The following is an 11,259-nucleotide window of genomic DNA, read 5'->3' as shown; positions in this document are numbered from 1 at the left end:
AATCATTTGACGCTCAATGGTCACACACTGGTTGAATCAATGTTGTTTCCACGTAATTTCAATTAAATTACATTGAACCAACGTGGAATAGACGTTGAATTGACGTCTGCACCCGGTGGGTTGCATAGCCTTCACAACCAAAACATAAGTTACATTTCTTCTATTAGGAATAGCAAACTGACAACACAGGCATTTGTACAACATAATTGTATCTTGCACCTGTAACTTGGAGACATGCCACTGGTTAATTCAGCTCATCTGAAGTGGTTCATTGAGTACATTCTGTTGTACAACTGGTTCCCAACAGTTTTATCTGGAAATTATATCTCAATCATCTTTGAGTATATTTCAAATATGTCACTAAAAACAGTTTCTTGCCAACAATGTTTGTCCCTGTTATTTATTTTTACCTCTTGTGGAGACCACCAGATGCAGGATAATTTGAATACACTTGTCCATGATGAGGACATACACATTAGGATGATTAGAAAAAATGCTAGAGGGCAATGCCACGGTAACGGAATTATGCTTTAAAATATATGCCAAACAAAACCATTGATTTCAAAGTTTAACAAACCATAAAACTCTATGCAGAATGTCTCATTTGAACAATTTACACAGAACATTTCACAAAAACACATTTACATTTACTTATGCAACGATGTTTTCCAAAAACTTTGTTAAATATTTGCACCTAATTAAGATTCAAAGATGTCTGCAGAAAGAATGCAGTGTCAGCTATGGCATGACACTGAGTTAAAATCTATATATTTCGGTTATTTAACTACAGTAAGTGAAGTGGATTTACATCCGGTAACACAATTACGGTAATGGAATTACATCCTGTGTCCCTGATCTGTACTATACTGAACAAAAATATAAACGCAACATGCAACAATTTCAAAGATTTTACTGACTTACAGTTTATAGAAGGAAATCAGTCAATTGAAATAAATAAATTAGGTCCTAATCTATGGATTAGGCCCTAATCTATCTCTTATTTCAACTCATGAAACATGGGACCAACACTCCACATGTTGCATTTATATTTTTGTTCAGAATATAAATGCATAATAATGGAGATGAATATCATTCTCTTCATGATGATGTATCCTGAATAGGTACACAAAGGTAGAAATATGCATATTCTTATTTTGCATATTTGGGTATTGTTCTACACACTGGCTATTATTGTAATGAGCTCCGCCCCCAAACAAGACCACAGTTGGTTTGTCCGGACCAGACCAAATCGGAAACAATCAAAGAAGTCTATGTTTCACAAATTTGGACATCACAGTACAGCACAGTAGAGCATAGTAGAGTACAGTACAATACAGTGCATTATACTGTACTCTACTCTGGTGTGCTCTACTGTACTGTACTGTAGTAAACTCTACTCTATTCTACTTTAATTTTCTTTACTGTACTGGGCTCTACTATGCTCTACTGTACTGTACTGCAGTAAACTCTACTCTATTCTACTCTAATTTTCTTTACTGTACTGGGCTCTACTATGCTCTACTGTACTGCACTATGATGTCCAAAATTGTGAAACATAGATGCCTATGATTGGGTAAGATTTGGTCCGGCCAGGGCGGACTGATCAAATTTCAACTCGCTTTCAACGTCCATGGACATCCGGTGTCGGTCGGTGCTCAGTGGGTGAGGATGCTTCTTACAGTAAGTGGAAAGAGCGTAGGTGGTAGGTGTCGTGGTAGGTGTCAATAAGAGCCGAGAGTATCAAGGCACAAGGTGAGACCCAGATGCAGACACAGGAGGCAGATGGTTGGAGACTTACAATGTTTATTAATCCATAGGGGTAGGCAAGAGAATGGTCGTGGACAGGCAAAAAGGTCAAAACCAGATCAGAGTCCAATAGGTACCGAAGGGCAGGCAGAATAAAGGTCAGCGCAGGCAGGAAAGTAGTCCAGGGTCAAGCAGGGGTCAGAACCGGGAGGACTATAAAAAGAGAATAGAAAAGGAGTACAGGAAAAACACACTGGTTGACTTGACTAAACATACAAGACAAACTGGCACAGAGAGACTGGAAACACAGGGATAAATACACTGGGGAAAATAATCGACACCTGGAGGGGGTGGAGACAATCACAGGAACAGGTGAAACAGATCAGGGCGTGACAGAGAGAGGTGACATTAAATGGAGAAAGAGATAGAAGAGAAAGAGAGAGTGCAAGAGAGAGAGAGGGAGAGTGAGAGAAAGAGTGAGAGGGAGAGTGAGAGGGAGAGGGAGAGGGAGGGGTTGCCCAGACTGTTTTCACAGTCTTGCATTGACCACCAGACAACAGAAAGAGAGAAAAAACAGTTATGAGCTGAACATAAAATTTTGCCATTGGAAGGGTGGACAGTAGCAGGTGACCCATCTGTGGTTTGTGAGTACTATGATTTCCCATTGTAGGCAATTCAATTGCAGTCATTCCATTACTGATTTTTCTGTAATTCTGTTACTGATTTGGTGAATTACGAATTTGAGTCACTTAATAATTCATAAGCAAACTTGATATCAGTAAAAACACTATAACAAATTGGTAGGTCTACCTTTACGTGTTACCTCTGTGAACTTTCATTATCCTCCCTCCTCACGAGGGAGAGAAATTAGAAAATATCTTAAAGAGATGTGGGATTTTGGTAAAGGCACAAGGCACAAGGCAATGTTTCTTAAACTTACAGAAGGTAAATCATTTCTCCAAAACAAAATATAAGTGTTAATATTAGTTGGCAGGGGTTTTTACTTCAACATTATTGTGTTTCTTGTCCCAGTTTTTCTTGTAAATGTAGTCTATGACCCTTTTTCCATCTTTTTAACCAGAAATCAAAGTCTTTGCTTATACCTAAGGAGCAATCAACTGTTGACTCAAAATGCCAGTCATATAGATCTAGCAAAGAAGTCTTAAAAATGCTACAAAAAACGGTACCCCAACAATATCAATATACAGCATTAAAGGAAGTGGCCCACACTGGGTTTTAACTGCCAACCCCTCGAGTGCGGACCATGCTCCTCTAACAGGACAAAGAGCTTGCACCTCTTGGGCTGAGAGACATGGGCCATTTGCAATAAATATCATCAAAAAAATTGTATGTGGACACCTGCTCATTGAACATCTCATTCCAAAATCATGGGCATTAATATGAAGTTGGTGCCCACTTTGCTGCTATGACAGCCTCCACTCTTCTAGGAAGGCTTTCCACTAGATGTTGGAACATTGCTGAGGGGACTTGCTTCCATTCAGTCACAAGAGTATTAGTGAGGTCGAGCACTGATGTTGGGCGATTAGGCCTGGCTTGTAGTCAGTGTTCCAATTCATCCCAAAGGTGAGGTCAGGACTCTGTGCAAGCCAGTCAAGTTCTTCCACATCAATCTCGACAAACCACTTCTGTATGGACCTCGCTTTGTGCACAGGGGCTTTGTCATGCTGGAACAGGAAAGGGCCTTCCTCCGAACTGGTGCCACAAAGTTGTCATTGTATGCTGTAGTGTTAAGATTTCCCTTCACTGGAACTAAGGGGCCTAGCTCGAACCATGAAAAACAGCCCGAGACTATTATTCCTCCTCCACCAAAATGTACAGTTGGAACTAAGCATTCGGTCAGGTAGCGTTCTCCTGGCATCCACCAAACCCAGATTCGATGGTCGGACTGCCATATGGGGAAGTGTGATTCATCACTGGAGAACACATTTCCACTGCTCCAGAGTCGAATGGTGCCGGCGCTTGGCATTTCACATGGTGATCTTAGGCTTTGGTGTGGCTGCTCGGCCATGGAAACCCATTTCATGAAGCTCATGACAAACAGTTATTGTACTGATGTTGCTTCCAGAGACAGTTTGGAACTCTGTAGTGAGTGTTGCATCCGAGGTCAGACAATTTGTACACGCTATGCGCTTCAGCACTCGGCTGTCCCGTTCTGTGAGCTTGTGTGGCCAACCACTTTGCGGCTGAGCCGGTGTTGCTCCTAGACGTTTCCACTTCACAATAATATCACTTACAGTTGACCGGGGCAGCTCTAGCAGGGCAGACATTTGACGAACTGACTTGTTGGAAAGGTGGCATCCATGACGGTGCCACGTTAAAAGTCACTGAGCTCTTCGGTAAGGCCATACTACCGCCAATGTTTGTCTATGGAGATTGCATGGCTGGGTGCTCAATGTTTATACAGCTGTCCGTAACAGGTGTGGCTGAAATAGCCGAATCCACCAATTTGAAGGGGTGTCCACATACTTTTATATATATAGTGTAGTTTCAGTTTTTTTGGGCTGAAGAATCAAAATAAGATGCAAAAACATGTTGTTAACTTGTTTCCTAATTTGATTTGAAATTTGATTTGCTTTACCTTGCCATAATTAAGATTAATTTAAGAAATTATCCCACAAACTACAGAAAAAAACACAATGCATAATTTTAAGAAGAAGGAATGTCCTGATGATGTTCACAAAAATTCATACCCTTGTCGTGTTCATGCAAAAGGCAACAAGGCATTTGTCTCATAATATAGATACAACTTTGTGTTTTTGGTAAAGGAAAAAAAGGTTTGTCATACCCATGCGAAAACCCCAACAAAATTGAATTGAAGCTTTAATTAATCTATGTCTGAGGTTCAGCGATATCCTCCTCAGGTGAGGTCATTGAGCGGACAGAGGCCCTTGGGACTGGGACCCAGCGATAGAGTGGTAGAGGGCAGTGTTGACCTCTTGGTGTAAGACTGGGCCGTGTGGCTTTCCATATTGTTGAGCGGGATGCCCAGCTGCCCATCGCGGTTCTGGCCCTCATTGGAGTTGACTGCCGAGAGGCAGGCTTTGGAAGCGATTGCTAGACTTGACTTCAAGACCAGGGTGCGCAGGGCCTTGCGGTACTCCCTGCGAATGAGGCAGTAGATGACAGGGTTGAGGCAGCTACTGGTGAAGGCCAGACAGTTGGCCAAGGGGAAGAGGTAGGTCTGGACAAAGTAGTAGGAGGGACTGATTTCTGTTAGATCCAGCTGGATCAGCGCACTCCAGAGAGTTAGCACGTTATACGGGAACCAGCAGGTGCAGAAGGAGAGCACCACAACTGCCACGGACTTGGAGACATGAGCCTGTCGCTGTGGGTTGACACCGTTCAGCTTGTGCCGGCAGAGGAAGCGCAGCAGGAGCAGGTAGGAGAGGATCATGATGACGTAGGGCAACAGGAAGCCAAACAGAAGCCTCAGGAGTTGGTTGACAGCCAGCCAATTCGTACCTTTAGGGAAGCGGAGCAGACATGCAGTGTCATTGGCCATGCCTACTCTGTTGAGATCGGCGAACACGGCACGCGGTGCAGCAGCCACCAGTGCCCCGGCCCATATAAGTGCGGTAGTTACCCGGGAATCACAAAGCTTGTGACCGAGTGGTGCAGCAGGCTTGAGTGCAGTAGCCACTGAACAGTAGCGGGTCAAGCTCATGGCCATCAGGAAGAAGCAACTGGCGTAGACGTTGAGGCCCGTCAGGAGGGACACGGCCTTGCACATGGCCAAACCAAAAGGCCAGTTGTAGTCCAGGGTGATGTCTACTGCCCAGAACGGTAGCGCCAGGGAGAGTAGCAAGTCAGCCAGAGCCAGGTTGAACACAAAGACGTTGATGGCACTCTTGACGATGGTCCGGGTGGAGCAGAGAATGTACAGCACGAGGAGATTGCCCAGCAGTCCGCCGGTGGCCACGGCACAGTACACCACGGAGATGATGGCGCGCAGCCAGTGTGAGCCATCTCCAGGGAAGTCCAGATCGTATACCATGCTGGTGTTATGGAAGGTCAGGTGGGAATGGTTGCAGGACAGGTCCTTGTGCAGGATCTGGTAAAACAGCTCAAGTCTCTGGAAGTCAGCCTCAGACATTTTGGATGTGGCCAGGAGAAAACCCACCCAAAAGAACAGTTGAGAAAATTCTGAATTATGGTTGTGTAGAAGAAGCTGTTAAGAAGAAGCTTTTACAATGGTAAAAGACCGGTCATTCCTGGTTGGTCCGATGAGAAGTTAATGTACATGTACATTTATTGATTGTCCTCCATTTCCTGCAAGAAAAGGAGATATGCATATTATTTTTGATGCCTAAAGAGACATTGCTCATCTGATTAAATGAAAGGGTGTCACATATCAAAGCTAGATTTGTTTGATCGTTTCGAGGGATGTATTGTTATGAAAATATCCATCATAAGATTAATTTCAAAATGTATTTGAAAAACAACAAAATGGCAGCCTCACCACTGGGTTTGCCATAAAGCTGAGGGATGGGGCTTGAGAAACATAACCACTCTCATATTTATAGATGGCGCAACAGTATTATCTGCATGTCGCAAGAAGCAAGGGCAATATTTAAGCTATACATGGTTATTAACAAACTATGAATTAAAACAACCTTATATTTTAGGTTGTGATGGGTTATAGTTGAACTAAGCTCTTAAGGTATTTGTAATTGGTACTCTTCAAAATTCTGAAAGTATTCAGACCCCTTGACTTTTTCCACATTTTATTACATTACAGCCTTATTCTAAAATGGATTAAATACATGTTTATCCTCATTAATCTACACACAGTACCCCATAATGACAAAGCAAAAACAGGTTTTTAAAAATGTTTTCAATTTCAGAAAAATCTAATTTACATAAGTATTCACACCCCTGAGTCAATACTTTGTTGAAGCACCTTTGACAGTGATTACAGCTGTGAGATCCCATGTAGGTCAGTTGGTAGAGCATGGTGTTTGCAGCACCAGGGTTGTGGGTTTGATTCACATGTGGGACCAGTATGAAAATGTATGCACTCACTAGTGTAATTCACTCTGGATAAAAGTGTCTGCTAAAATGTGAATTAATATTTTTGGGTAAGTCTCTAAGAGCTTTCCACACCTAGATTGTGCAACATTTTCCCATAACTCCTCAAGCTCTGTCAAATTGGTTGTTGATCATTGCTAGACAACCATTTTCAGGTCTTGCCATAGATTTCAAGTATATTTAAATCATAACTGTAACTCGGCCTCTCAGGAACATTCATTGTCTTCTTGGTAAGCAACTCCAGTGTAGATGTGGCCTTGTGTTTTAGGTTATTGCCATGAGGAAAGGTGAATTCATCTCCCAGTCCTTAACGATTACAAGCATACCGATAACATGACGCAGCCACCCCTATGCTTGCAAATATGGAAACTGGTTCTCAGTAATGTGTTGTATTGGATTTCCCCCAAACATAACACTTTGTATTCAGGACAAAAAGTTAATTGCTTTGCCACATTTTTTTTTTGCAGTATTACTTTAGTGCCTTGTCGCAAAAACAAGATGCTTTTCATTAATATTTTTATTCTGTACAGGCTTACTTCTTTTCACACTGTCAATTAGGTTAGTATTGTGGAGTAACTACAATGTTGTTTATCCGTCCTCAGTTTTCTCCTATCACAGCCATTAAACTCTGTTACTGTTTTAATGTCACCATTGGCCTCGTGGTGAAATCCCTGAGCATTTTCCTTTCTCTCTGAAAACTGAGTTAGGAAGGACGCCTGTATCTTTGTAGTGACTGGGTGTATTGATACACCATCCAAAGTGTAATGAATAATTTCACCATGCTCAAAAGGTATAATCAATGTCTGCTTTTTTTTACCCATCTACCAATAGGTGCCCTTCTTTATGAGGCATTGGAAAACCTTGCTGATCTTTGTGGTTCAATCCCAGCCAATCTGTGTTTGAAATTCACTGCTCGACTGAGGGACCTTACAAGTAATTGTATGTGTTGGGTACAGAGATGAGGTAGTCATTCAAAAATAATGTTAACACTGTTATTGCATTCAGAGTGAGTCCATGTGACTTGTTAAGCACATTTTTACTCCTGAACTTATTTAGGCTTGCCATAACAAAGGGGTTGAATACATTGACTCAATATATGTGAGCTTTCATTTGTAAAAATGTCTAAAAACATCATTCCACGTTGACATTATGGGATATTGTGTGTAGGCCAGTGATAAAAACATCTACATTTTAATACATTCAGGCTGTAACACAACAAAATGTGGAAAAAGTAAAGGGGTGTGCATACTTTCTGAAGGCACTGTACCTTATGGATTTTAGAGGTTTACTACCATTATCACACGGTGTTGCCATATGGTCTCATTCTACATTTTTTTCACTTTATTATGAAATTGATTTATGAAAACTTGTTTAAAATGAAGACTAACCATTCTTAACCAACCCTTGTAACGATTGCCAATCTTTCATTTAAGGAGAAATGTTCACGTTTTTATCAGAATCATGTATGGTGTAGGGAGGAGTAGCCACGAAGTCCCGTATGGCTCAGTTGGTAGAGCATGATATTTTCAACGCCAGGGTTGTGGGTTCGATTCCCATGGGGGACCAGTACGGGAAAAATGTATGAAATGTATGCATTCACTACTGTAACTCACTCTGGATAAGCGCGTCTGCTAAATGACTAAAAATGTAAAGTGATATTATGGGCCATATGAAAACATCATGCAGTGAGGGGATCTATAACTAATTATACAATGTACATTGTAGATACAAATTCACGTATTTAAACACCATCCATTATAACACAATTGGGTAACGTTATAATTTAATATTGAGAATGATGCGCAATCGATTCAAAATGAACTATCCATATCTAGCCTATAATATTACATTTTTATAGTTTGTATCAATGGACTGAAATAAGTAGCCTGAGGCTGAAACATTGTAAACTCAGTATAGCCTACTTGCACTGTAGGCGAAATACAATTAATTACATTTCAGCAAGCAGAAAAGATCTAAGAAGATTAGGCTATGCATGTTTTAGATGGATAAAATACATCTTATTTATTCAGATATTCTTTCAAATCATATCATGTTCTCCGAAGTGTTATCAACAAAATATCATTGGGAAAACATATATGTTTTATTGTCACATACACAGGATAGGTGCGGTGAAATGTGTTGTTTTACAGGTTCAGCCATGGTATCACAGCGCCCATTGACCAAATTAGTGTTAAGTGCCTTGCTTAAGAGCACATCGCCTCCGATATAACGAACCAGGAACCTTTCTGTTCCTGGGCCAACCGTATAACCGCTAGGCTACCTGCCGCCTGCTTTAGTTATTCAAACGAGACAGCCAATATTAGACCAGATAGTTTATGGTCAAGCGAGCAATTTAACAAAATCAAGTAGCCTAGGTGATTCGGGGGACACGTATCCCTTTTCAGAATTGAAACAGACAAATGTGCTTGTCATAAAAATGCATTTGATCTATGTGCAATGGAAAGTTATCCATCTAACAATGACAGTAAATACATATCGGACGTGAATGTAAAAGTCTGCCTAACATTACAGATGAGCTCTCACCTGACTTGAATGGACGGTAATCAGTTCAGTGGGCTTCAGTTGCTCCGATGCTAATGTTCCACAGGTCCGCTTGTGGAGACCACGCACAGCACCATCGGAAAAGACCACCTGCCTCAGCAGTGTATGAATGTAGCAGTGTAACAGTTATGAACAGATGAACATAATGCAGACTGGACTGCAACGTTGCATCTGTCCCTCCCCGTTGCAGTTCCTAAGTTCACACTGTCCCGCTGCTAAGAAACACTTCGGAAAAGTTCACTGGTGGGGACGCTCGTTTTGTGAACTGGTGGGCACGCTCGTTTTGTGCAATTAACCTATGTGAATGACGTTTGAGAAGTGAATACATTACGCACTGAAAGAGTTATATAACCCGATGCAATTTGCCTGGAATCCACTAACGTTGCGCGTTTAATATAGCCACTACACGTATTAATAAATGTACTGGAATTACGGCGACAATTTGTCGTTCTTAAATTTACCTAAGAGCCAAATAAAATGAAAACATACCCCCTGTTGCCTTTATCAACGAAGTCATAGTTTTACACAGTTGAAATGAACGGGATAGGCTTGGGAAAGTGAAAGGTGTGATGGCATAGTAGCCTAGGCCAAGAGAATCTTAAACGAAAAAAAGGTTCTGCCAGAACATGTAGCCTGAATTGCCTCAAACAATATCGGATTTGCACTAAGTAAGTGGTCTACCTTTTAATTCATGCATGTTGCCCAGTTGCAGTGAAAAGCAATTTTTCAAAACAAGGCGAGGTCTACAGTGAGCTACAAAAGTATTTGGACAGTGACATTTGTTGTTGTTTTTTTCTCTGTACTCTACCATTTAAAAAAAAAGTATCTCCTCTAGACATAGGATCATCATTATTCACGATTCATTCAGGATGATCCTTAATCATGGTAGCATCCACATTAATTTAGAAGTGTTTAGAAACATATTCTATTCTTATTTACAATAAAACTGACTCTAAAATGACACAATACATTATTTACCATTACTTTCTAATGGACACAAAATAATCTGAAACACAACCAAAACAAACACAAATGCATCCAACAAATTGTGCTGTAATTTCTCAACGGTTCACCCGATATGGATGAAAATACCCTCAAATTAAAGCAAACAGTCTGCACTTTAACCCCATAGTCATTGTATCATTTAAAATCCAAAGTATTGGACTACAGAGCCAAAATGACAACAAAAAAAGTCACTGTTCCAATACTTTTGGAGCTAACTGTATATTCTATGTCTGGAGGAGATTAGCATATTAATTGCTTTAAATATTATACATATAGCCTAGAAACTAACTGCCTGTTTTCTTCTACATTTCATAGAGGCCTACAGATTTGAGAAATAATCAAGCCATAGCCCACTGGGTAGGGACGTCAATTCAACTTCTATTCCAAGTTGATTAAACATCATTGATGTGACATGGAAACAACGTTGATTCAACCATTCGTTGTATGCCCAGTGGGGAGGTTAAATTAGGCTATGTAGGCTACTCATAAATCTATGTGTACTTAGATATCGATATTGATCAAGGTATATGACACGTTATAAATAGGCACTAGGTTATCTGTTTTCATCTTTTTTTTCAAATTGGTAATGATGTTCTCTAAATTAGATTTTTCAAGAATGGGCTCTTTATTGCGGAGTCCACTGTTGATATTGGAAAGGTCATCAGCAATGAATGAGTTGATTAGATTAGCTGTGGAAAAGGCAGAAGGATGATACAAAGGGACTAACACTGATTATCTTATCTCTGTGCATTAAAGGCCCAGTGCTGTCAAAAACGTGATTTCTTATGTTTTATATATACTTCCACACGTTGAGTTTGTAATAATCTGTGAAATTGTGAAAATGATTCTAATGCCCTTCTAGTGTAAGAGCTGTTTGAAAAGACCAACTGAAATAAT

General features: G+C 40.7%; 1 protein-coding gene across 1 annotated transcript; it reads right to left on the bottom strand.

Annotated features, from left to right (window-relative positions):
* Positions 1-3,555: 3,555 nt before the first annotated feature.
* On the bottom strand, positions 3,556-9,592 carry LOC106588532 (relaxin-3 receptor 1-like). The gene is made up of 2 exons (XM_014177659.2): positions 9,340-9,592; positions 3,556-6,036 (listed from the first exon to the last, which is right to left on the bottom strand). The coding sequence occupies exon 2, from the start codon at positions 5,858-5,860 to the stop codon at positions 4,625-4,627; it is 1,236 nt and encodes a 411-aa protein (XP_014033134.1). The 5' UTR covers positions 5,861-6,036; positions 9,340-9,592; the 3' UTR covers positions 3,556-4,624.
* Between the last annotated feature and the right edge of the window lie 1,667 nt (positions 9,593-11,259).

This window comes from Salmo salar, chromosome ssa27 (assembly GCF_905237065.1).
Source record: "Salmo salar chromosome ssa27, Ssal_v3.1, whole genome shotgun sequence".
Lineage (NCBI taxonomy): Eukaryota > Metazoa > Chordata > Actinopteri > Salmoniformes > Salmonidae > Salmo > Salmo salar.
This window is presented reverse-complemented; position numbering and strand designations above follow the sequence as displayed.

Coding starts and splice junctions, on each gene's coding strand:
- LOC106588532 (XM_014177659.2), bottom strand. CDS start 5,860: ATGTCTGAGGCTGACTTCCAGAGACTTGAGCTGTTTTACCAGATCCTG.